General features: G+C 43.1%; 1 protein-coding gene across 1 annotated transcript in view; it reads left to right on the forward strand.

The window, feature by feature from the left end:
• Positions 1-2,689: 2,689 nt before the first annotated feature.
• The window catches only part of CACNA1I (calcium voltage-gated channel subunit alpha1 I), an 86,724-nt gene continuing 62,508 nt past the window's right edge, over positions 2,690-26,905 (forward strand). The window contains exons 1-3 of the mRNA XM_066320078.1: positions 2,690-2,796; positions 3,791-3,924; positions 21,198-21,295. Coding sequence (XP_066176175.1) covers positions 2,704-2,796; positions 3,791-3,924; positions 21,198-21,295 — 325 coding nt within the window. The 5' untranslated portion in view covers positions 2,690-2,703. The remainder of the gene's footprint in view (positions 2,797-3,790; positions 3,925-21,197; positions 21,296-26,905) is intronic.

The following is a 26,905-nucleotide window of genomic DNA, read 5'->3' on the forward strand; positions in this document are numbered from 1 at the left end:
ACCTTGCCAAGACTTGTCAGGTCTTGTGCTTCAGGATGTCACCAGATGCTGACAGACCAGACCCAGCCATGGTCTGCATGGCCCTGTGGGGGACACTGCAAGGGCAGTGAGAGAAACATGGCAGCATTGCTGCTGCCAAAGCACACGCATAGATGTGTAGATCTGTATTAGATAAAAACTCCTGACTTTCATGAGTTTGGCTGTAGTCAGAGTAGTGCTCTCTGCCTCCACTAGCTTTTAAAACAATTTCTGCTTTTTATTTGTCATGAATTTATTTAATCCAGGAATGTTTGAGGTCCTGGGTTTTTCTACATATCTTCTGACCCCCTTATGCCCAGGGATAAGGACTTTTGCAAGCATTGCCTCAGCCTGCTCTGAAACTGTTTTGGCCCCTTGGAGTATGTCATTCAGCACTGATCTCTCTGTCAAGGCGTCACTGGTGCTGCCTTTCCAGTAATTGTCAAAGCACTTGGTGCAAAATGGAAAGGCTGAGAGAGCTGGGGCTGCTCAGCCTGGAGGAGAGATGGTTCTGGGAGCTCTTATCCCTGTGTATTGATACCTGATAGGAGGAGTAAAGGACACAGACTGCCCAGTGACAGGGCTAGGAGGTAATGGGTCACAGCATGAAAAGTGGGACATGCCCTACTTAAACTTAAGAAACCACTTCTCCTCTGTGTAAATAGTTAAATGACGGAGCAGGTTGCACAGAGAGGTTCTGGTGCCTCTGTACCTGAAGATACTCAAACCCCAGGTGGGTGCAAGGCTGAACAATCTGCTGTAGTTGATGCTACTTGGAGCAGGGAAGGTGAACAAGACGAGCTCCAGAGGCCCTACTAACATCAACCATTCTGTGGTTCTGAATGGAATGGTGACACCAAATAGATTTTGAAGAGTCCAGCAAAGAACTGCAGTCTTAACTGAAAACCCTTTGTGAGCTAATGGAAACCTCTCAATTTGCTTTCCTGGGCTTCAGATCTGATGATTAAAGAAATGTGCGAGAAAGTGGAAGGTGGAAAGTTGAAGTTGTGTTGCATAGACCCTGAGTGAAAATATTTTGTGCCCTTTTGGTGCATTCCTCTCAGGAAAGGGCTCTGGTTTTGAAGCCTTCATTGAGGGTGGGTTTCATGTGCATTACTTTGTAAAGCACATGGGATTAATTTTGTGAGGGATAGTGGCAACACATTCATGAAATCACCTTAGAGCATAATTGGAACAGTAGAAATAGTGCCCTGCTCCTGTCTGATTTTGCAGCTGAAGGCAGCTCACCACAAACCAGGTAGGGGAGAAGAGAGAATTAATAATCTTTGAGATCAGATTGTGCAGTTTAGTCATAAATCACTGTCAGAGAATGAGCATGGAAGAGTTGCTCAGAACGAACCATAGAAGCTGAATGTCTTTCAGAAGTGATCAGAGATAGAGGCCATACTTTTAGATTAGTACTGAAAGGAACTGAAAACATATACAACTCAGTGGGTTGTATTTTAAGTAGATAATTTTGTGCCTCTTCTATTTAAAAAAAGATAATATTGTCTGACAGTGCAAACTGGGCAGATATATTGTTGTGAGATGTGTAAAATGGCCAAGAATGTTTCTGCCAGAGGCTGGAGGTCTATTCACTCTACATCATTGCTTTGCTATGGGCACGCTGGAAAGTACTGCACAAATGCACCCACTTTTAGAGCTAAAATACTGTAAACAAGTTCTTGGATAAGCATGTATCAAGCTTAAAACTCCTTCAGGAGGAGAGGGATGGAGCTAGAGTGTGTAGAGTACAAAGGTCACACAAATACACCATTTTTATCTACTTCTCTAATACATAAATGAAGTGGCACTTGATGAAATTATAAAACAACAAATTAATAATAAATAGGAGGGAACAGTTTTTAATGTAAAGTATAATTAGCCATTGTAGCTCGGGGTTGCAAACTATTATTGAAGCAGATATTTTAGCAAGATTATCAACAAACAATTCAAATGAATAAGCAAAGCATCTGCAGGGACACCAGCGTAGCTGAGAATACAATTATAAGGACTATCAATCCTCATGCTTTAGGGCATAAACACATCACCAGCTGGGGTCAGAAACACAATTTCTCCTCTTAGTTACTGAGTAACTTGGGTGCTTGTGGAGTTTTTACGGTGTGGGTCACTGCGGGAAGCATAGTAACAGATTAGATGGAGCAGTGGCACTTCTTTACACCAAATTTCTCTGAGAGGGAACAAGGGAGAGTTCTGGCTTCATCACCCCCTTCCCAGAAGGGCAATAATCATGTAGAGATCAATCTGCCTGTTTTGATTAAGATCCCTTGGTCTTGGGAGATACATTTAGATATAGGCCACCTTGGAAAGTCTCTTCCATGTATTGGGAAGATTCAGTAAACCAATGAGGGAAGGACTCAGCAAACCCACAGGAGAGGAGCCAGCATGTTTGACTATGGCAATGACTTGGCTTGTGTCAGTAGTTTAGGCCTTTTGTGCTACCTCTGCTTTCCCTTCTACAAAAGAGTTTTGGCTTAATCAGGGAACGGAGTAGTGATAAACTAAGTGCAGAGAATGTGGGAATGTAATAAATCAGCCTACCAGTACTTCTTTCCCTTAACCCCCCTATTTTGTTACTTCAAGCCTAGAGTGGGTTTATTTCAACCATGATGCTTTTGCAGAAGTTTTCCTTGACTCTTTTCCACCTGGTTCGAGTGTGTCAGCATGATGGTGATTTTGCTAAACTGTGTTACCTTGGGAATGTACCAGCCATGTGAGGATATGGACTGCCTTTCAGACAGGTGTAAAATCTTGCAGGTAAGCAGATTTCCTTCTTGTTGTGATGGTGCTTCAGTCCAAGTCACACATTTTCGTGTAGGCTTTCCTTCAGAGTGTGGGCTATAGCTTCCCAGAGAGACTGGCAAGTCTATCCCTAGCAGCCAGCTATCCTGTTGTCAAATGGCAAGAGCTTGCTTTGAGGAGGGGAATGGCACAAGAGAGAGAATGGATGAACTTTATTTGTGACTATGCAATACTGAACACTTGCTAATAAATATTCCTGAACCTGCATATGAGCAGGGGTTTCCTAACAGACACCTACAAGACACATAGGTCAGGGGTAAGCCAGGGAGAGATAACTAAGGTTATCCAGGAAGGAGGGAATAGCAGCTTCCAATGCATTTGGTAGTCTGGTAATGTGCAAGACTATTACTGATTCAACAGATACTGTGGCATTTAGGATGCCCAAAGGGCAAGGAAATAAAAAGAATGCTTAGAAGGACCATGAGTACATCCAGACTGTAAACACACCAGCTGTGCCTGATGCTTCCCCAAAGGGAAGGTGACAGCAAAGGGTGTCATCCACAGTGTTGTTGTGGCTTCAGGCTGAAGGCCTTCAGGTATCTGAAGCTTCTCTCTGTGATGACTGTGTGCTGTCCAAGCTGTGTGGAAAGCTGCACTATGTCCTCAGCTGGGTCATTTACAGCAATGTGATGTGGTGTCCCTGTTGAGGGGTCTTGGAAAAACAGTGTTTTCCTGGCTGGTGCTGAGCCAAGGAACTTTTCAAGTCTGTGTAAGGACTCTCTGAGTCTGCATCAGTTACTTCACCTGTGGGTGAAAAAACTATAAAAGCCCTTACTGAACTTGAGCAGCAAGAAACTGTGATTCAAGGGCTACATGAAAGAAACTTTTCTGACTCTGCCTCTATCTCACTTTCAGGAGTACTGGAATTGGTATTTTTCTTACATTCTGTGTTTTAAAGTCCAAGGCTGAAAATGCTTGTCAAATATGCTCTTGGGTTTCTGTTCGGCAGGTGTTTGATGATTTCATCTTCATCTTCTTTGCCATGGAAATGGTCTTGAAGATGGTGGCCCTGGGGATCTTTGGCAAGAAGTGTTACTTAGGAGATACCTGGAACCGCCTGGACTTCTTCATTGTCATGGCTGGGTAGGTTGATAATTTTTGAGGTTTTTTATTCTGGGTTTACTACAGTCTTGTGTGGAACAGAAATGATGTAACTGAGGAGAGAGTTTCAACTCTGGTGATACTCTGGTGAGGCTGCCAAGCTGGAATCAGGCATGCTGGGGTTGGCAGCCAGTGGAAGGAAGAGCAGACAAGGTAGTTTAACTCCTCAGCTGATGTGCAGCCATCTGTCTAGCACAACTTGAGTAGAAGGTGTTCCTTCGTACCAGCTGAAGAGCTTGCCCAGAAACATTTCTGGGGTTTTGTGATTTTGAAATGTCTGGGTAGAAGAAGTGCATGAGGCCTTGAGAGGCTACCTAGAACAGAGCAAGACAGTGTTCAAGGAATAAAGTAGGTGTTTATTAAAAAGGCTTTCAAAGGGTACACCTTGGGCAGTTCAAGAGCCCGGCCAAGGCTACACCCAAAATGGATGACGGGGCACAAGTTTTCACAATTTTCTAAGCTTTGGTCCATTTACATATTGGGTTAATAGTCCAATTACAGCTTGGGTTATGAAGTCTCATCCTCCCAAGTTTGCTCTCCTCAATTTGCTGTTTATACTTCCTGGGCCTGAAGCTGTAACAGTGTCCTTGGCTCTTGGGCTGGAAAAGGATTGTTTTATCTGACTACCCTGTGAAGAGAACTTGCTGACACTTTATATGAAGTTCAGAGTTATATACCAATGCAGTACGGAATCTGAAACATATGAAAGCTGAAAGTGAAGGCATCATGTAACCTTTACCAGAACCAAACCAAAGCTAGTGTTTCTGTTTCCAGCAGGAGTGTTTCAAGGGTAGGAATGTAGGGGGTTTTTATTCAGGGCTTTTTGTTTTTGTATTGCACCAACATTACCCGTGGTACTATTGGGACAAGTTGACATTTGAGGGTTTTTTACAACAAAGTTGCTATGGTGAAGCTTTGATTTTCCCCTCTGCTTGTATCAAGTGGAAAGTCTACCAGAATTTGCCTGTTAAATCACAGCAAAATGTCCATTTCTGATACCAGTGGGATGTGCTTTTCCCCCTGAAATTCTAATTTTTCGATTAGAATGCTTTGTGGTATAATAAAAAAAAAGTCAGAAATAAATATGTTATATTGCTCTTCTCACAGAAAAAAAGTGAACAAGAGAAGCCCTCAATTTTCTTTTTCATTGGCCAGGAATTACCAGCTCCACTGTAGACTAGAAATGCATGTATTACTGACTGAGCTAGCAGTGAGTTTGAGCTCACTTTGCAGAGTTTTCCCCCGTGATGTGGAGCAGAACTGTTGTTATATTTGCTTGTGACAGAGTTCTTCTACTGCAAGACTTGAAAGTCAATTCCTCTGGAGGAGCAGATAATTGTTTGCTTCTGGGAGAAGCAGAGATTTTCGAACTGAGTGCAGCTGTAAAAATTTAGAGGCTGATTCTCAGCCAGGTTGTGCACAAAAGGAGGACAAGCAGATGAAAGCTGTAGGCTTTTCTAAACATTTTTTAACACAATATGTGTGAGATGGAAAGACCTTTCTTTTAGCTGAGCTGGCTGAGATTAACATCTGATTTAAAAATGGCCTGACATGAGGAATAACAAGGGCCAGTTAAAGCCCTTGAGACATGCTGAGAAAAGCCAGATCACTGTATGTTCTAGCCTGAGCTACTGGTGGCAAGATTGCTGGAGACTGGATGCAGGGAAAGAAGACCCTAGCACAGTCACCTTTGAGGAAGGAAAAGCTGGGTAGTTTTCAAAAGGGGACCTTGGAGCCAAGCCCATGGTGCTCCTCTGTGTGGGTGACATGCTGCAGTATGCTGGGAGACTCTGCTCCAGGTGGGCACAGGAAAACCAGCATATGAGGTAAAAAGGCTTGGGATTTGTGAGTCTTCCTCTGCCTAGGGTCCCTGCAAGCATGGCATGTGAGTGGCACTGTCTGAAGAGATGGTGAAATCAGTGAGGCAACACTAAATGAGAGAGAGTGAGCTCAAATACTTCACGCAGAAAATAAGTGAAATCCACACTACCTAGACAAAAAAAGGAGCAAACTCCCTTATATATTTCCTTCTGTCATCATTACTGGCAGGAATTTGAGGAGAGACAGTCTTTTGTGCATCTGATAGCAGTACAAGGGGAAAAAAAGCTCATATCTGAACTTTTAATGCCAGGGAGACTTTGAATCAACTCCTTAGCTATGAAGTAATTTGTGTGGAGGATTTTTTATTTCAGGTCCAAAACTGAAAGAAATTTGTTCCATGATTTCTATTCAATTGTCCTTATGAGGTGTAAGAATGAAATGATAGTAATCTCACGAGAGTATCTGATCTCAAAGGACTTCTGCTAAGAAGGATTTTTCCACTTAGTTATATAGAACTAATGACTATATAATGTATTTCGAGTTATAAAAGCTTGTGGTTATTAATTCATTATTCTTTGAAATTCATTAAAATTGTCTGCACTGTTTAAATCAAATCCAAGGCTTTAACTTGTCCTTACATCTGCAGGCTTTTGCTTAACCTTAAATGTAAGCCCCAACCTTTATCCTCATTGACTCCACACCTGGATCATGGCTTCAGCTTACTGCGTCAGATCCTGCCTTAGCATTCTGACTTAGGGAGGACACTTAGCATTAGGTCTTCCACGTTTTCTCCATGCCAGGGAGTTAGATCCTGATTAGAGGCTAATCAGCTTTTTTCTAAGAACCTTTCCATGCTCCTGTGTTGCAGCACGGGTCAGTGGTGACTCGCTGCAATCTCCCAAAAGCATCTCCCAGAGGAAGGTGTTCAGGGAGGGGCACAGCAATCACACACACCACAGGTAACTGGCTGATGATGGAGGACAGAAAGGGCCTTTGAGCAGAAATCCACTGGGTTTTATTGCAGGCACACCCAAAGGCTCCAGAAGCAAAGATGCCCACAGTTAGAGGGCCCAGGCTTTTATATGTGAGCAGAAGGGGGTGGAGCTAAGAGTAACGACCAATCACCGAGCTGTGTGGGTGGGAGCAGGGTGATCAATGACCAATAGGGAAACACAAGGGTAAACAGACAGGGGTCCAAACCAATGGGGTTTCAAAGAACAGAGAAACTGCTAGAAAGCTGACCATTTAAGGTCAGCTGTGGGGGTCATAACCTACGGGCCAACAGTGGGGCATGGCACTGGGGGTGACTGAGAACACATCACTTAAACGGGGAGTCCCTAGGAGAGGTTAAGGTCTAGGGGACATTCTCCCAAGGCATAGCCCCAAGAAGTCTCCTGGCAGGCCCACAGGCCTTAACAATCCTGGATTTTTGTTTTCTCTGAGGGAGGTCATAAACTTGGCTCCTAATGAAACGTCGCTGATGTTGAGGTGCAATGCCAAGCCTAGAGTCCATGCAGCTTCTCTCCAGTTTCAAGAATATGGACTGTGCTACCCAGCCCTTTCTCCTCCCTTCTCCCTCTCCAAATAAGCACCAGCAAGGCAGCAGAGGTTGCAAAGAAAAATTATATTTATTTATTTATAAAAATTATAGATGTAGCATGGAAAAGCGAGGTGCAGGCAGGGCTCATTCTGTGGGGCATTCCTGGGCAGCTGTCTCCGTCTGGTTTGCTGCATGACAGCATGCTTCATCAAAGAGGATAATGACTATTTGCTGCTAAGGCCCCAGACAGTGTTTTGATTACATAAACCATGTATTCAGGCAATCACTTGTAGTTATTTCCTCACTTCCTTGGAAAGCCAGAAGCTGTAGTTTTAGTTAGCTAAATTCCCTCGTGTGCCCTTGCCCTGCTTGCCCCTGCAACCCAGCAGCTCAAGGAGGAAGACTTCATTGTCACTAAAAATATTTAGTTTCCATGGTGATAGGAGCTGACATCACCAGAATTTTTCCTCCCCTCTTGAACACTCCCTCCCCTAACCACCTTCAACATGTTTTTTCTCTGAATAGGTTAGGAGAAACCCAAACCAACAGTTATAAGTTAACGCTCTCCCTCATTGTTCCCCTCAGAGCTCCAAAAAATCATATGAAGCAATTTGGATTGAAGAGTGCCAATGCCCTTGTGTGCACAAAAAGCCAGGGCTGCAGATTCAGCTTGTTGATGCTCCCCTTCCCAACTATTTGCTGGTGACGGGAGGTTGCAAGTTCCCAGACATTTCAAGCAGACTGTGCTCATCACTACCAGCTGTCCTGGTGGGAGTCCCTCTTCCCTTCCATTTGTGATTAGGTCTTGTCTGCTGTCATTTGTTTCCCACAGGGATGGATGTGTTTGGAAAGCTTGAACTGAGGCAACTTCAGAGGGCAGCTTCCTCAAGCTGAGAGCCTATGATGGTTTGAAAGCTGAGATAATGAGAAAGTAATCAGATTGGAAATGTCAGCCAGAGTCTATATGTGTGTGAATTTAGGGGGCGAGTCACTTGTTTTTGTGCTGATACTCACCAACTTTTTAAGCCAAGCAGTTCTCTAGCAATACAAGAGTGAGCAATTGCCCCGCTCACTCTATTTTGTGAAACAGTTGCATTCACATGTGGTTGGAGATGATGCCACTGTCCCTCTAGGAAAGGATCTATCATTCCTTTATATATCTCATCTGAGGGTCTCCCTGACCTTGGGGGCATGAATTCCACGTAGGGAGTGGTTGCTCTGCCTCTCATGATGTGAGTGCTGTAATTAACTGTCTGTGGTGGGAATTCTGTGTCTTTGACCTCTTCTGTGGCATCCCTGGGACATCTTAGATAAATTAAAGGGCAGAGGACTTCGCTGGGGGGTGGGGGTGGTGGTGTTGTTGTGATTACTCATGTGTCCCCAAAATATGCCCCAAATCTCTCTCTAACTACTTGTTTGAATTCCATTGACTGAGGAGTCAATGGAGGTCTGTCTTTCACAGAATGCTGTCTTTTCCTCTCTCCATTATCACAGTGGGGTTTGCCATGTAGATCTCAAACTGTGGTCAAATTCCACCCTGTCCTTACCTTTGGTGTGAGGAATAGATTTTGGGTATTTTGGCATTTGGGGATATTCTTGCGGTGTTATTAAACAGCTTTTAAAAGTGGTGCACTTCAGAACAAGACAGAGCATTCTGTCAGAGCTTCAGTCTGCTTCAGTGCTGTTGGTTGTAATATTGTCTACCTATTCCTTCCTGAAATTTCCTGTTTCCTACAGCCAAGTATTGCAGTAATCTGTTCATTCAATCACAGCACCTCACTATCAATTCATTCAGCTGCTTTCTTAATTGCCTCCGAGCTTGATTGGTTGGGGTTTTTTTCCTGTCTCCTCTTCCAAAGAGAGAAAACCCCTTCCTATTAGTAGGAACAGTAAACTTTGTTCACAGGAGTGTGTTGGTTCCATTTTTTCACACTGGAATACATATTATTTGCATTTCCAAAGCAGTTCACGCTGCTTCAGTTCATCTATAACTTACTTGTCATCTTCATTTCTTTTCTGTTCTCCCAAAAATATGCCTCAACTGCAAAATCCATCAGTGACTTTTTTTAGTTTTCTGTCAGGTTGTGATGAATAAATAAAGAACAGTGTGGCAAGAATTGTGTATTACAGAAGTACATCTGCTCACAAATGAATCCCCATTTAGTGTTGCATGTGAGGTTTATTACTTAGTTTTTCTCCAGCTAATGTATGTCATGATGATTACATATCATTCCAGCCATATCAACCTAATTACTTGTGTGAACCAGACTTGTAATCTGATAAGATATTACAGTACATTAGTTTGATGATGTCTATTTTTCCTTAAATTTTATTGGGTATGGTTAATTTTGTTATCCACTTTTAATCCATAATCTATCCACGATGCATATTGACAATTTCATTACTGTACTGTCACCAGCATCATTCCTGTCATTGAGATCACTGTGTGCTGGCACAACATCAGAATTCCTTTGACCCCTGGATGCTTTCCCAGTTTTCTGAGTCTAATCAAAAATTATCAAAAAATATCTGGTCCAAATCTTTTCTGGCTGTCTCTTTTAAAACTCTTGCATACAGATTGTCCAGGCTTGCTTATCTTAGAAAATCCCTATTTAGGCACAGCCTGAAATACTTGATCACAGCTGGGGCTGAAATTAGCTGATTATGATCAATGGTGCACATACATCATCTGACCTTCCCCAGAGGACTTTTTTTTTAGCTGATGTTTTCTGCCTTTTTTTACACTGTTAGTGGTAATTCTGTTTTCTTCTTCCAAAACCTATACCATTTTATGTGGTCTTTCAGTTCTCTTACAAATTTTCTACAAGTCCATCTCCTAATTTATGTTCATGGCTATTACCTTCCCCTGTCCTGCTGTTACATTGCTGCTTTTGCTTTCACTCATGTTGTACTATCTTTTAAGCCTGTTCACCTTTCTTGTCTCTCCTGAAGCTTCTTGGGTACCTGATAAATATTCCTGAACACCACTTGATTGTGCTCCACAGCTCCTGAATTGAAGTCTGACTAGTTTGACACATGGAGCTATTTAAAAGACCTGTAGATGTGACTGGTGCTTAAGGACAGGGTTTAGTGGTGGACTTGGCTAGGCTGAGTTGCACTTAATGATCTTAAAGGCATTTTCCAATCTAAATGATTTTATGATTCTATGGCTGTTTCTGTATGGTTTCAAACTCATTAATATGGCCTCTCAAATCCACCAGATATATCTGGTACTGTTGATGAGCTTATATGAGTTGGACATAGCACATGCAATCAAGTTCTGTAATACTTTTTTTTAAAGGACTTGATGGACAATCTCTCTGTCTTCCATTCTTAAATACAATTTTCTGTGATTTGTAAGGCTGAGAACTTCCAAGGAGATTTAGGTACCTGCAATGCATAGCTCAAATTTAATTCTTAGAGGTGGATTGGAAGAGTGCTTTTATCAAGAAAGCTGGTCAACCCATGTTCTTGTGTGATCTGGGCATACCTAATCACATTCATAGGTTCACAGCTAATCAGGGCTGGAAGGGGCCTTGTGGGGTCTCCACTCCAATCTTGTTGTTTAAAAGAGGAGGGTCAACAGCAAACTCAAGTCAGAGTTTTCCAGCCAAATCTTGACTCACCACAGATGGAGATGGCACCATCTCTCACCATCTCAGCCCCAGCACTGATGTATCTCTGTTACTGGTCTGAACCTCCCTTTCCTCCCTGGTTTTGTGTTTGTTGTGTCTTGTTTTCCTGCCATGTGGCACTATGAAGATTCTGGCTTAATGTCACCGACTGCCTTGTAGGTACCAAGGAATCAACTCCTCTCCAAGCTGAACAACCCCACATCCTTCAGCCTCTCCTCACAGGACAAATGCTTCAACTCTGAGCACCTTGGTGACCCTCCACTGAACTTTCTTCAATTTATCAACACCTCCTTTTATTTGAGGGCCAAAAGTGAGTGTGCTGTTTTAGACATGGTCTACCAAGTGCAAAGTAAGGGACATAGTCCCTCCCTCATCTGTCTGTTGCAGTCCAGCTGATGCAGCTTGGTATGTCATTGTCCTTCACTGTGTAGACCTGTCCCCCAGGACTGGCAGCTCCTTTTCAGCAGCACCACTGTCCATCAGTCCACCCCAAATGCAGGACCTTGCATTCATCTGTTCAATTTCATGAGGGTCCTGTCAACCCTTTTCTCTAGCAAGGAGGAATTCTCTGTATGGCAGAAAATTAATCTGTAAGTATTTAGTCAGTTATTCTGTACTAGAAAATTACATTTTTGACAGAGTGTGTTACTCCCCCTCTCTTTCTGTCCACTAGAGCCTCCCTGCTAGGTTAAAATCCTTGGTTTTAATGTTCCTTTCGTGCAGATTTTCCCACCAGGCCTTCCTAATGCCATTTAGGCATTATGCTCATAAAATGTACAATTCTTATTCTCTTTAATCCTCAGGCCCCTAGCACAGGTGTAGAGGTGACACTATTTTTCTCCTCTTTACATCTTTTAGTGCCTTGATTAGTTTTGTTCTTGACATGGAGGTTCTGTAAGAATTAATTATTTTCCTAGTTTTATCACTTTCCTCTTTGGTCTTTTATTTAATCTTCTTGACTGGTCTTTCCGTTTTCTAAAAACCTAATTTTTCTTCGAATGAAATGCTGGTTAATATTTCTACACAAGATTAGCACAGTTCTCTGCCAGTTTCATGCTCTATGTGGCTGGCCAAGCCAGCACTTTGTTACCAAATTACTCCATCACCCTTTTGCCTGTTGGCCAGAATGTGCCACTAAGGAATTCAGCTGCATGTTACTGTCCATCTTCTTCAGAATGGGACACAAATCCAAGTCGATAATATGTGCTATATCTATCAGGATAAGAAAAACAAATCGTTTCAAAGCACATCATCATGGGTAAATACTGTCCTTCAAGTCTGAAAGCCTTCCTAAATTTGCTTTTTACTTTCACCTATAGTATGGCAGCACAGCTCTCCTGGTATCTTCATTTCTTTTCCAAAACATCTTTTCCTTTCTGAGTAGTTATGCAGCCTTTGGAAAGGGTTTTGTACAGCTGAAGACCTCTTTTCAGCCAAGCCTGACAGCCCCTCAAGCTGAGCAGAACACTTCTTCTCACTCCCTGTGCCTTTTGGCTGGTTGCTTCTTCAGGAGAGCTTTAAGCAGCTTCCACACTGGGAGTCTGGAAAGTATTTCTATTAACTGAGATATTACTTTTACATTTTCTTTCTGATAGTTATCTACTATCCTTGAGTTCTGTCCCCCATAATTCCCTAGATATGGCATTCTTTCCAAAAACTTGGAGTGATGATGCTTCCTAAATTCATCTGCCCAAGCTCCTTTCAAACTTGTGCAGCATCAGTGTGAACACCAACTTTGCCCTTACATGGAAAGCACTTATGGCCCCATGTTCATCCCTCTAAATTTCAGCCTAGGAGAGGGAACTGGCAGCTGTCTGAAGGATGTGAGGCACCAACCCCCCATCCTCAAATGCCCACCTGTTTCCAGGAAACAAATCCATCACTGCGTGGTGCCCTTCCACGCTGGGAAGATGCCTCTTAGCCTGGAATAGACCAGCTGGCCTTAATCTCAGAAGATGGGGAAGTGTTGCCAATCTTCTGCTTTTTCTTTGCTTTCAAATAGCTGCAGTCCTTCGGGGACCTGGCCAGAATTCGCATGCTTATGAATTTAAAATTTATGTTATGATTTCAAGTTATGATTTCAAATCTCACATCATCAAATACATATTAGCAGCAGGGTAAACAGCAGAATGCTCAGAAAATCCTAGTTAGCTAACGTTTGATGCCAAATAGAAGTCGCTATAAAATCATGGCAAGTTAAAGAAAACTGTAATAAATATAGCAATTAGGTGTTTCAAGTAGTGATCAGAAAAAGATGGAAACCAGCAAGCAGCAGGCTAAAAAATAGCATCTTAACCAAAGGTAGAAATAGCAGCAGCACAGCCCTCCCCTCAAACATGCACTCTCTTTTCCCTCCTTAATGATACTAATTATTTCATTTGCTTTCTCCAAGTAAAGCTATCCCTAGATGTGCAACATATTGAAATGAAAGCAGTCATCAAAACGAAATGAATCACACCAGAGAAGAATCAAAACAAGGAGGCAGTGCTACCCTGCCTGCGTAACATGTAGCTCTCAATTATTGCCTCGGATTTTTTGCCTTCCCAAAAGCTAATTCACTACCATGTGAGTGTTAGGTTTCTTTAAAAAAAAACCAAAATACAACCCCCCCAAAAAAAGGTAAAACCAGCCGGCTTGTAGGACCAAAATGCAGACATTCTTTTTTATTTTCCTTTTTTTTTTTTTTAATTCCCCTAAGCAGTGAAATACAGAGCTCAGAGCCTGTGTTCTGACTCTTGGTTTTTAAAAGTGAGGCCCCATAACTTGCATTCAGTCATCTGAGCTTGGAGAGTCCTGGCTTTCTTATCACAGTGTGAAAACCTGCTTATGTCTCTTCGTATCATGTCTCTGAAACTATTAAGAGACTCTGACATTTTCTCTTAGTACACAGTTTGGAGAGAAATCTGAGTGTTCCAGGGTGTGAAATAATCACATTCCAGGCAGCAAGGGACCAGTCTCACAGACTCTGGAAGCTTTCAGTGGCTTTTGCCTGCACAGCAATATTTAAAAAAAAAAAAAAAAAAAAGAAAAAAAAGAAAAAAAAATTGTACTGGAGTGGGGGCAATTGCAGGTTTGGGGGTTTTTATAGGAATATAAAGCATCACAACTCAGGAGCTGACTGTGCAATTAGTAATTGATCTATCGCTCTCTGAGGAAATGTCTTTTTACTAACAGAACTGCAGATTCTTTCTTATCATTATACTTTATAAATGGGAAAAAGAGTGTCATTTTCCCATTTTTTGTTTTACTAGCAAGGCTTCTTTTTTTAAACTTCTGTCTTTCAGTTTTTGTGTAAGCAGAGGGTTGTCTTTTTGCAGCATAATGAGCTCTAAATTTAAAAGAGATAGGCAGTACTACTTAACTTAGTACACTGTGGTTTGCAGAGTAATTTAGAGGCCTATCGTGTTAATCCACTTTTTCTGTGGTAGATGTTGAAAAGATTTTGGATCATCTGTTTAGGGTGCATGCTGAAGCCTGGCCCCAGAGGCACCAAACTGTGCACAATAGGTGCAAATGTGCAGTTTTGTTCTTCTATCTATATAGATATATCTATGAATCCCAAGAGAGCTGAGAGGAGGGTCAGTGCTGGGATCTGCCTGGCAGCACTATTCCTCCTGCACCACAATGTCCACGTAGCAAAAGATTAGGTCCAAAAAATGAGACAGGTTTTAAGTGCTGGACCTTTGTGGAAAATAAGGATGTGGCTCCAGCTGTAGAGCAAACTGGTGGGCATGGGCAGAAATCTTAAAAAAGTAGGTCCTGGCTGGAAGCCCTGCTGGGCTGGTAAGCAGCCTGTCTGCATCTGCTGGTTTGTGTGCTGCATCCTGTGGCTGCAGACTTTGAGTGGAAGCAGTAGCCCTCCACTTTTGCTTAGTGCCTGTTCAGGCCTCATCAAAATCTCCTGGTTCTGCTTCTAATATGTCCAGATGGATTTACAAGAGATTGGATTCATCTTCCAGCTCTCTTTGTGTACGAGCTCAGGCATGTCCAGCCTTAGCAAGAGATGACAGGAGATGTCTTTAATGCCATATGCGCCCCATAATGCCGTAGACCTTTATCTGTATACTCTTTTTCCTGTCTGTCTGTATGCTCTTCACCCTGCCTCAGTGCTGTTTCTCCAGTGCTGCTGGTCCCCACTATCCAGGCAGTTGTGGATGGCAGTAAGTGGATTTTACTGCCTCCCTTCCCTTTCCACAGCACAGATTCAGCTGATGGAGGAGTCTCTGGCCAGCCCTGTTCTCTGCATGTTCCCTGCCCACTGCTACACCTCTGCCACCGAGGACCAGGTCTCTGTGGATCTAGTGATGCATATGCCTTTTTTTACTTTCCTTTCGCCAGGGTAGCTCAATAATGTCAGGGGGGAGATATGGGACCATTGGAATTCATTGTCCAAATACTAGCTTTGCTCCTTCTTTGTATTGTAGCCACAGTCTTAGAAGGCAGAGCAGAGGCAGTGAGACCTTTTTCTCGTCCTGGTGTGTATGATTGAAGTGGAAGAATTTAGGGGTAAATCAGTCTCCCACCATACCACAAACTTCAGGTGGAAGATTTGAACTAATATATCAGGGGCTAGACATTTTGGTAAACGGAGAGATGTCAGCTCCTACTTTTGGCATAGATACCTGAATAAAATTTCAGTCAGGGAAAACTGATAGTCTTAATTTTTCCTATGGATTCCTATGTTCTAGATCTTTGAAGTAGTAGAAATTCCAGTTTGCAAAATCTGATTGCCAGATCAAGGATGACAGAAAGGCATATTCCTGTACACAGAAGACATTGATTAAATCCCATCTTGCCACAGCATAGGTACACGCCAGTCTTTGAGCCCTGGCATAGCTGAGAAGCTGAAGGAATTTAGAGCAGAGACTGACTGAAGTCTTCTGCCCTGGTCACATCAAGTGCTCATAGATGTAGGAATCAAATGGAAGTCCACAAGCAGGAAAAGCTTCACTTTCCACAGAGACTCACAGCAAATCTGTGAGTCTAGGAAGTCACAGCCATGAAGTTTTTGGCTTCAGTGCCAAACCTAAATTTATTTGACAAAAAATTATGAATTTATTAGGTTGCAGTTAATTAGATTTCAATTGAAAACTTCTATCAGAGAAGGGGAATCAGGCAGCTTTTGAATTTGACAAAAACATATTGGCTTCATGTCATAAGGAAAATACTGCCTCTTTATTTTTCATGAATGATTTAAAGTTTTAAATACCATTTCTTGACTGCTAATTTTCAGCAAAAAAGGTGTTCAGAAGCCAAGATTAGGAAAGGTAAAAAGTATTTAATAAAGGTATAAGGAGATGTAAATATGAAGAGAAAAATGGTAATGTTTGAACTGTTTTAATAATGAATTTCATTGAATGTAATTGCAAGGTAGCAGCTGGCCAGACATTGCATAAGTATATTATCTTGGGTCACACGTGCAGCATATAAAGTCTGAATTTTCTGGACTCCTTGCATGGCTTTTGTATTATCACTATGTCTATTTTAGATAGCCTTAGCTTTATTCCTCCATCCTGCTGGTCAGTCAGCACCCCTCAGTCTGGCACAGAGCCACACTGGCTGTGCATTTCTGCTGTTGGACAATGAGTGCTGCTCCTCTCGAGTGCCAAGGCAGATCCAAACCCACTCTCGAGCTCACAGGTGCAGAGGACAAAATAAGTGCCAAGCTGTGGCTGATGAAGCTATTCTGGTGTTGTCAAGGTCTTATGAACATTGAAGGTTTCCATGCCCCCTTGTCCCTGTGTGCTTGCTGTCTGACCCAGAGGTGTGACACAGGACAGAGGTACACGGGACCAGGCACATTCTGGACAGGGTCAGTGTGCTAACAGATTGCTCACTTGTTCCCTGCAGTAGCTTGGTCTCTTTTTATCTGTTATACTGTTTTATATCTGTTTAACTCCAGGTCCTTTGTGTGTTCAGCTGAGCAGATTTACCTAAATGGAAAAATAGGATGGAAAGTCAAGGGGCAAATGGAGAAAGTGTGAATTAAGAAGAAAGATGAAATGAGAGGTGGAAATGTTGCAGGCAGGCATGCGTCAGAGGGATGTAAAAAGGCAGGGAGCAGGTGGGATGCCTTGAGAGTGGGGAGGGAGGCAGAGCTCAAATGGAGAGGTGCTCCCTGCTAGGCATCCCCCTGCTTTTGCAGGATGAACGCCATGCATGCAGCTAGTGCCCCTGTCCCATTTCCCACCCTCACAGTGTTCCCAACATGCATCAATCTTGAGCTGTGTGGTGTGAGGACACTGCCTGTGCCTGTGTCTCACTCCCTCTCCTTCCAGAAGAGTTTCATGTGGAAGGTTTTGAAAAAAATAAAACCTCGAGCAAGGGAAGAATTACTGTAAATATTCAATTATCTTGACAGCTCAGTGCTCAAATTACATCACAGATGAGAAGTTTGTCTGATTTAGCATAGTTTAAGCTTCTGAACCTTCCCTCCACTCACCCACTCACACAAGAGGCCACAAAATACTTTAGTGATGCCGGAATGAACTGCTGTTTCCCTCAGAAGAGATTTCATCCTGTTCCCTCATGATAAACAGAAAGGACTCAAAATCTGCACAGTAGTTTTGGTTTTTTTTTTTCCTCCTTTCCTCCCCTTCTCACATCCTAGACTTTGTCTGACTGCCCCTAGACCTTAAAGAATTTATGGTATTTGCTAACAAGACATGCTCTAAGCAGCCGAGAAAGAGGAGAACAAGATGAAGGGTAGAGAGGTCATGGGGGCTCCTCTTGCTCAAGGCACTGAGCTGCTACAAGGCAAGGACAAGGAGCCTGGGAGTCTCCTGGAGTTCAATAGGTGGCCAGCATTTTGCAGTAGCTGTAATGTTACCTTGGTTTGCAAACACCCAGAAGGCCAGCACACCTGACCCACCAGCACAAGATCTCTAGGCTCAGGAAATGTGAACCTCCTGACATAAACCTGCTGACAGCTTCTCGCTGATCACTTTTTGCCAGGAGTTCCTTTTGACTCTGTGTCAGCCTGATGTCACCTCCATGGATGGCATCAGGATACCCAACCTAGAGCAGGTGAAGTGTCCCCAGGTCCCAGGCTGTGGGGAGCATGGCTGGCTGGATATTTCCAAAACCAAAAAGAGCTGGACTAGCAACCCCTGAAATGCTGCAGGTGCCTGGAGACTCCAGCAGAGTCACTTAGAGATCTTATTTTATTAAAGAATGGAGGTAACATTTGGATTTATCAGTTTTACCTACACAAAAGATGGGCGGGGTTTTGGTAATAGAATTTCACTGCACTTTGGTCATCAGTTTTGTGTGGGCATGCTACAATTGCACAAAGAGGAGAGTGAACATAAGCCAGTGCTGAAGTGATCGCTAGAAAAGGAGAGAATGAGAGGCCCTAATGCAAAATCACACTGGAATTGCATTGAAGTTGTTTGGATCTAATCTGAGTGTGACTACAATAGTCCTATCTCATCTGCAGAGATGTAAGCATCCTGGATTTCTCTGTTATTACAGAGAGGCCTCAGGAAGGCAGAAGGGGTCTGTTAATCGAGCTGAAGCCCTGGGGCCAGCTAGGGCTGAGTTCATTTTTGTTACAACTTGCTCTCTAAAAGATTTAGCAGGTGCCCTTTTCTAACCCACACTTGGAAACAGCCTGCTGTTTTCCCTGGCAGTGTGATTGTCTGTTCAGCTTTTTTGTCTGGCTACACTGGAAGGTAATGGCAGTCAATCTGTGACTCTGTGGCCACTGAGGGCTGCAGGAGGCTGGCTTGCTGCTGTCTTGAACCACAGAGTTGAGTTAAGGCAGCATTTGTCTTGTGCTGAAAGGACCCATAGTAACTGCTTGGATGATTGATAATCTTCTAGTGACACAGGGACTGTACTACATAGGTGGGAAACTCATTCCAGCTTGGAGAAGGCAGTGATGTGCACTGGTTAAGGTTACTCGCATGCTGTAGCCACAAGAGGACAAAACCCAAATAATTTGAAAACATTTTAAAATTAATCTTGCATGGTTAAGGCTAAGAAAAGCTGTCACTTCCACCCATTGATTTCATGTCACCCCTAGCCCTGTGCTTTTTCCCCTGTGCTTTCCCTGTTTCTCTGAGGGGCACAGTATTATTCAGGTCTTCTCATTTGGCTCCTCGCAGTTCAGAAAAAAAAACCAAAAAAACAAAAAAAACTTTTTGAAATTAGATGTATTTTGGGCCAACAGCTTACTTGGCATTTGACTCTGTTTTGGGTTGTTTTGCTACTGCTCAAAAATATGTTTGCGGTTTATTTTTTGCCTTCAGAGGCAACCCAGTTCAGAGATGGGTGTTTTTAGGAGAGGAAAGGAAGTTCAGTGGGACTTCACCAAGCTTTAGGCCTTTATGTTTCATATACATACCCCCACGACAGACTGCAGTGTGGGGGCTCCTCCAGTTAGGAAGCTGCTTCTGTGTGTCAGCTCTCTGTGAAGAGCTGTTAGCTCATGCTCTGGGAGCAATTCAGCTCTGTCTGCAGCGTGCTTTGCCTGTAATTCCAAAGTTTCAGTAGGTCTGTCTAATTCTGGAGCACCCTTTCAGTGTGCCCTTGCACCACACAGGGATGTCCTGCAGTCATGTCCATGCATTTGTGTCTCCGTGTGTTCCTGCTCTTTTTGTACCTACTTCCCAATTACAATTCTGACTGAATCCTATGCTTCTGTCTATCACTAATTCTTTCTATAGGCTGGTTGAACATTTCTGCTTGGTTTGGGGTCAGGACTTTTTTTTTGGGGGGTGGGAATATTTTGATTATCTGCATGAAATTCCTTGTCTCTTCCTCTGCACTTGGTACAGGTAGAACTGACAGCTCCAGGGACGTAAATGAATGCCACTGCATTTCAGAGGAAGAATTATTTCATGCAATTACCCTAAAAGTGCATGAGAGAGAACAGACTGAAAGGAATGAGGGAGAGAAAGAAAAGAGAGCATGAGAGAGGAAAATCACAACACTTCGACAGGTTTACCTCATCATGTTTGAAAATCTATCACTCTGACAAGTCCCCTTTGTGAAAGGTGTCGACAGATAACCAGGCATCAGCTCTTCAAGGTCCTCTTGAATGGAGGGTAATCAATAGAAGGATCAGTCCACTGCTCCATTTTACTCGATGCTTCTCCCTGATTATTTTTTACAGACTGACTGTACCCCATTTCCCTCTCAGTGTCTCACTTTAGCTCTCTCATTTAATTCTCAGTGATTCCTGGTCAGGGGGATTTGTGTAAACTTTAGATTGACTTGTGGGTCTTTCCGTAGAAATTATAATGTTTTTGTTCTGAGACAGGGTGCAGAAACAAAAGGCTGTCCCCTCAACCCCTTCATGTCTCTTGAGTCGTGTTAAACGGCCAAGGAAAAGGGAACTTTTTGTAGTTTCATTATTCACATCTGAGAAGGGATTCAGTAGAAGCAGTTCCTGTCCTGACTCTGCTGCTATTTCACCTGCCAGCTTTGTCACCCTCTTGATCCCATGTGCAGATCAGAGTTACCCAAGGGAAGCTGCTGACAACAGCCCATGTCTTCCTGGAGGCCTTGTGCACCTCTGCTCATAAAAACATGAAAGATGCTTTGAGGTCCTCAGGTGGAAATTGCTGGCCAGAATAAATTATCATTATAATAGTTCCCTGCCATGCTTTCAAAGAGACAGGGCATTTGCCATACTGGGCGAGGAGAGAATGCTGGGCTGAGGATTGCTGGGCCAGGTCACTTTTTGTCACCTGCACCTGCTGCTCTTGCAGCAAAGCCAATGCATGAGTCACAGCTATTTGCACTTTGAGGTTATTTACAGCACATGTTGTTGGGTTAGGAAAGATAAGGTCTAGCATATGTCCTAAAATTAGGCTTTTCTCCTTTCGGTTGGTGTCAAAAAGGAGTGATTCACAGCCATGGGGGAAGCCTTTCCACCTAGTCAAAGTAAGAGGCTTTATTTCTGTGTGAGATAAAGCAGATTTAGCTGAAGCTGTGTCCTGAGACCATACCCTGCAGTAGGAGATGAGGGGTACACAGGGAGCACCCCACTGTGCTGCAGGTAACTCCCAACAAAACTGGCCACACAGCTCCTGTCCTGCTGGCCTTATGTGCAGTGGCCACTTCACATTGTGTGCCCTGGCCAGGAGTGCCAGGATGAAGCTCAGGCTTCATCCCCATAACTTCCAGAAACTCTTCAATGAAGAAATGATAGACCTGTGACTCAAGCCAAAATTATGGATTCTTTTAAACTTTCTTTTTCTCTCTTTTTTTTTTCCCCCTCTCTCTCTCTCCCTCTCTTTCCCCTTCTGCAGGATGGTGGAATACTCCCTGGATCTCCAAAACATTAACTTGTCTGCAATCCGTACTGTCCGTGTCCTGAGACCCCTGAAAGCTATCAACCGTGTGCCCAGTAAGTTGTGCTTCCCTCCCACACCCCTCAGCTTGGCTTGTGGGGAGGACAACAAGTCTGATCAATAAGTCTGCCTGTGGTGGTGCTGTCCCAGCAGAGTTCAGGTATAAAATGAATAGAGGCTTTCTGTAGGGTGTGTGCAGGTTCTTCCCTATCGCAGGGCCAAGAGGTGCTGTTGGATGGGCAGGAAAACAACAGTCTCCCAGCATATCTGCCCTGGTCCTCCTTTGTGCATGGCCACGTTGATGGAACTTCAAGAACTGAAAGTGAACAATATGCAGTAAACGAAAGTGTTTTTTTATTTGTCTTACTGAAAGACATCACAGGTTTAATGATGTCTGTAGCCTCAAAAAGGTGTGTGAGGTCTGGAGAAGGATGAGCTTTGGGAAGTAGGGAGAATTAGTTTGCTCAGGCTTTCACAAGACTTTGAAGATCCTCACATCTGAGAAATTTTCATGCTGTTACAGGTTAGGGGCATGTAGCACCGACTCAATTTTCTTTCCCCCTCACTTTGTGCTCTGTATTCTCTCTTTTGTGCCAGCTATCTCCTCTGAGAGCTGCTGTGTGTGTATGAGCCATGCCTGGGGCTGCTAGGGCTGGGCCCGAGCCTGGGAGACATTTCTTCTGCAAGTTTTTCAGTCTTACAGAAAGGCAGGAAGTCTCTTTGCTGTTCTCCATATCATTGGATTTTCTGTAATCCATATCCATATCTCCTGATCAGGCTGTCTGCAGTGGCCAAGACCTTGCCAGAGCTCTCCTAATCCTTCTCTCAAACTCAAATGCACCTTTTTCTTTTCCAGACCTGAGAAAGTTGGCATAGTTGACCTCCTAGTCTGCATCGTATACTTTCCCTTGTGCCAAAGTAATTTTCATTATGTCACCTATTTCCTGAACATGTTGTGAGGGTGGGTTTCAGAGACTCTGGCTTCATGCAAAGCACTTCTGGAAAAGGATCTCATCCCTCTTCTTGGATGTACTTTTATCTTTGAGCAGTAGTCTTGAACAGAAGGTGCTGAAAGGTGCGAAAGAGAAACTGAGTCCTGTGTGCCCAGCATGGCAGGAGGGGACCAGGCAAAAGAGACACTGGTTGGGGCACTGAGCAAACAGCCAGGAATGTAACAGATCCATCATGGGATGACAAAGATGAGGTTCAAGAGAAGCTTTTGGCTATTCACTTGGCTATTCACATTTGGCAAAACACCCCCCACCCCCCAGTCTGTCTTTATCTCTCTGGCCTTTCTCCAGAGAGGGAAAGGCTGAGAGCCAGCACTGATCCTGGGGTTGGTGCCTTGAGAGGCTACCTAGAACAGAGCAAGACAGTGTTCAAGGAATAAAGTAAGTATTTATTAAAAAGGCCTTCAAAGGATACACCTTGGGCAGTTCAAGAGCCCGGCCAAGGCTACACCCAAAATGGATGACGGGGCACAAGTTTTCACAGTTTTATAAGCTTTGGTCCATTTACATATTGGGGGTAATAGTCCAATTACAGCTTGGGTTATGAAGTCTCATCCTCCCAAGTTTGCTCTCCTCAATTTGCTGTTTATACTTCCTGGGCCTGAAGCTGTAACAGTGTCCTTGGCTCTTGGGTTGGAAAAGGATTGTTTTGTCTGACTACCCTGTGAAGAGAACTTGCTGACACTTTATATGAAGTTCAGAGTTATATACCAATGCAGTACAGAATCTGGAAAGCATGAAAGCTAAAACTTAAGGCATAAGGTTAGGACCTTTCTGTGAGGGGTGACCTGGAGGTTGTGCATGGCAGGCTCTTCCCTTCCAGGAAGATATAGGCAGCTATGTGAGAGCAGCACCATCCTCATAATGTGCAGCCTCCTTTCCTCCCTGCTTCATCAGGGGTGCCATGAGTTTGTGCTCAAAGACTGCTTTGAGAGACTGCTCCTCAGGGTAGACTTAACCTTGGAGGCAAATAGAGGCATCTGGAATGATATCCAATTAACTCTTACAGGTGTCTGCCATTTTAATTGCTGGAAAAAGGTGGTCAGGAGGACAGCTTGCCTGGCAGAAACTTAAGACTTTCTATTATTGCTATTTATCTCCTGGAACAGCCAGAGCTGCTCCAGGGAGGAACAGTGTAAGCTACGTCAAAACTGATCCACCAGGAACCTGCTCCATGCATGCAGAGGCACTGAGATACTTTCCATCTTCTTTCTTGACCTTTGCAGAGCAGATGCCATTGAATTTCTCATGGCTGTCCCTTCCCTGACACTGCATGTTTGCTCTTTTCATCAGTATAGAATATAGCTGTATGAAATTGATGCTGTATTAATTTCCACTCTGGTTAAACCTTTATGTATTTTTTCTTGCTACATAAATCTGTGGTTATATGCAGAGAATGCTTTGGAAGAAAGACATCCTGCCATTAATTAAAACAAAAAAAAAAAAAAAAAAAAGAAAGAAATGGTATTCCCTAGGAGAGGGAGCATTGACTTGAGGGCTGAAAACTAGCGTAGAGGCTGTAAACAAAGGCTTGTGATAAATGGGAATGAACTGCATTTGAAAAAGGTGCCAGTGGGCTACAACAAACATAATTAATTGGACCTTTGGCCACAAATCTTTTTTTAATGTCTTTTTGAAGTTCTACATTACTAATCTGAAGCAAGAGGAAAGTATATTAGTGAGATCTACTGATGATACCAAGCTAGAGCTGTTGCAAGTGCTACAAAAGGAACTGGCAAATAGGACAGCAAGAGGTTGAGGGAGATTGAGGTCATGGCTGTGAGTGTGAGATGTCTGGGGAGAGGCAAGGAGTCTGGGGCTGGTTTATCCCAAAGGCAGATATTTGGCCAAGTTTGAAAGGCTGTGATGGGACAGGGGGGCCCAGTGTCCACCTTAGACGTTTCAAAGGCTTCCACATGGACATCCAGGTAGGGACTGATTTTCACAGGGAGTCTGGCTGTGTGGACTGAATAATGGCAGTTTATTATCTGGAGAATAGACAAAATGATTTGGAATCTGACTGATTAGAACGTGAGTGGAAGAGTACTCAAGTGGTCTGTCAGGCAGATTACTTAGTGCCTAACGAACTTTACTAATCTGCTGCTGTTTGAAAAGTCCACATGCTTACTTGAGAAATTTCTGGAGAAGTTTGAGAGAAATTTCATACTACATGAAGGAAAAAAAATAAAATATTATCATATTTTATTATGATAATATATCATAATAAAAGAGAGTTAAAAGAGAGGAAAATCAGAAGGAATTTCTAAGGAAACAGTGGTAACACGGCAGAGGAAAAAATTAAACAAGCTTATTTTATATTCTTGGCAGGTAGGCAAGGCTGAAGTTCAGATATCCAAATTCCCAAATCAGATGTGTCTAAATTCTGCTTTTGTGTGCTTATTCATAACATGCTACTGAAAGGCCTTCCCATACACAGTGAAAGTGGCACTCCTGAGGCTTTGAAACAATATCACACAAGGAGTTGGCAAAATCTATTTGCCAGTGCTGTACTCATTATCTACAGTATAAAGGATGCATGTAAGGATGTAAAGTCTCTCTGAATGTTTTGGTTTGGAAAGACAGGTATCTGCTAAGGAAGGCAGGAGCCTCCCTTGAAATGGAGAATGTAAACCCCCTTCCTCTAAATTATTACAGTTTTGAAATTAAGGGGCTTTCAGGCAAAGATATGGGAATAGGAATAACAGTTCTTTACTGGGAATGTTAAAAATAAAAATGTAGTAGTACAAAAAAGCAAACAGACAAAAAAGGAAACACTGAGAGAGTCAGAATACAACGTGACACCCTGCTGGTCAGGGTGTTGGAAGCAGTCCAATTAAGTCCTCCTGGAGTGACAGCTGTGGTTCTGTTGGAGCAAAGATGATCCTGTAAAAGGGTGTGGTTTCCTCTGAAGGTGCAGTGGTGGTGAGATGGGTCCAGTCTTCCTCTGGGAATCTAGTGGAAACAGGCTGCTTTGGTGTTCTCACTCTCAGATTTTATCCAGGTCGGAATGCTTGGCTCATCTCACTGGGTGGAGCATCTCACTATGGAGTGATGTAATTTTATCAGGCATGCAGTGAGCCTCAATGGCCCATTAACAGAAGATAGCACCCTGGGCAGAGGATGGCTCATGGAAGAGAAAAAGAACACTGCCCCACCGGTTTTAACAGGTGTTAATAGAATACATACTTGTAGTTACATCTTGCATTGCAACCTAGGACACTGAATCATGACAGAAGAAGAAAGGGGCAACCAGTGTAACCAAAAAAAGTGGTAAATGTCCATTAAAGATGACAGTTTCTACACAGTTTGTAGTTAGGCTGTAAAACTCACTGTCACAGGAAGTGGCACTGTGCAAGTAAAGGAAGTAAAATGGGATTTTCCGAGGGATGCCCTTTCCCTGGAAGTGTGTTCAAGGTTGGTTTGAATGAGGCTTTGGGGAACTGGACTGGTGGAAGGTGTTCTTGTCCATGGCAGGGAGGTTGAAAGTTCTTCAATGTTCCTTCCAAACCAAACCATTCTATGAGAATTCACATGGAAACACTTCTAGATTTCAAACCTCCTTTGGGGTTAGAGCTGGTCTTCAGCTACCAGTCATCACCAATTGATTGCAACTTTTGCAGTTCTCAGCAGGATGTGCTACTGCCCATTTCAGGTTTCCTGTCTGAAGCAGTCTGGGGTTCTGCCCTGCCTGATCATCCCTCCAGTCTCATGCCATCTGTGGAGTGTGCTAAAGAAAACATGAAGCACCCTGGCCTTTTAATATCTATCACACCTTCATTAACATTCCCTCTCATCTCTTGCATTCCTGACTACAATCTCAGGAACTATGCCTTTTGGGGTCATGTTTGAAAATGCAGGGAATGAAAAATTAAGATATTTGTCTGGTTTTATTGCCATGTGATTCAATTCCGTGGCAATGAGCTGGTGTGACAAGACCTGCAAGTCAGTGAATAAGTGGCAAGAGTAAAAAAAAAATACCCTCCAGGTCAGAGGTAGTTGCTTTCTGCTCTGGGCATGTCTGTGCCCTGGTCATGGGGAGAAATTCCACATCCATTTGTTGTTAACCTTTTGGGATTGTGTGGCAGGTTGCTGGGTGAAATATTGCTCTTTGTGCTGGCTCTTTTTTTATTGCTTCTTTTGAAGGTAAGGCACAAGGTTTGCAGGGAGAGGCTGGTTTTGTTTTATTTTTGCCTGCTTTTGAGCAGTGAGCCTATGATCGTTTCTGATAGTTTGAATTTCTTGCTCTTCTTTTATTAAGTTTTTTTGACATTGAAGAAGGAAATGTTTCCTCATTTTACTCTTTCTTGTTGCATTGGCCTTATGCAAAGAAGAGCCCTTGCATTATGTTTGATGTCTTCCAGTTTCCACTTCCAATTTACTAGCTGATTCATCATTTGGAAGCAGATTTCTTCAGCTGAGTACCCTGTATAGAAGTGAAAGAGTCTGTTGCAAAGCAACTTTACCAAGTAGAAAGTGCTAATACTCTATCTGTAAGTACAGTAATATTTATATGGACTTATAGGTATTAGGAAAATAACATTATATGCTTATTACTTGGTGTGCAGGAAACAAAATTTCGGATTTGTGGGAAGTTCTGCTTTTTTCTAAATGTGGGGCTTTTTCAGTCAGAACAAAAATAATCTTTTCTCATGCATT

This window comes from Sylvia atricapilla, chromosome 5, assembly GCF_009819655.1.
Source record: "Sylvia atricapilla isolate bSylAtr1 chromosome 5, bSylAtr1.pri, whole genome shotgun sequence".
NCBI classification, from domain to species: Eukaryota; Metazoa; Chordata; class Aves; order Passeriformes; family Sylviidae; genus Sylvia; species Sylvia atricapilla.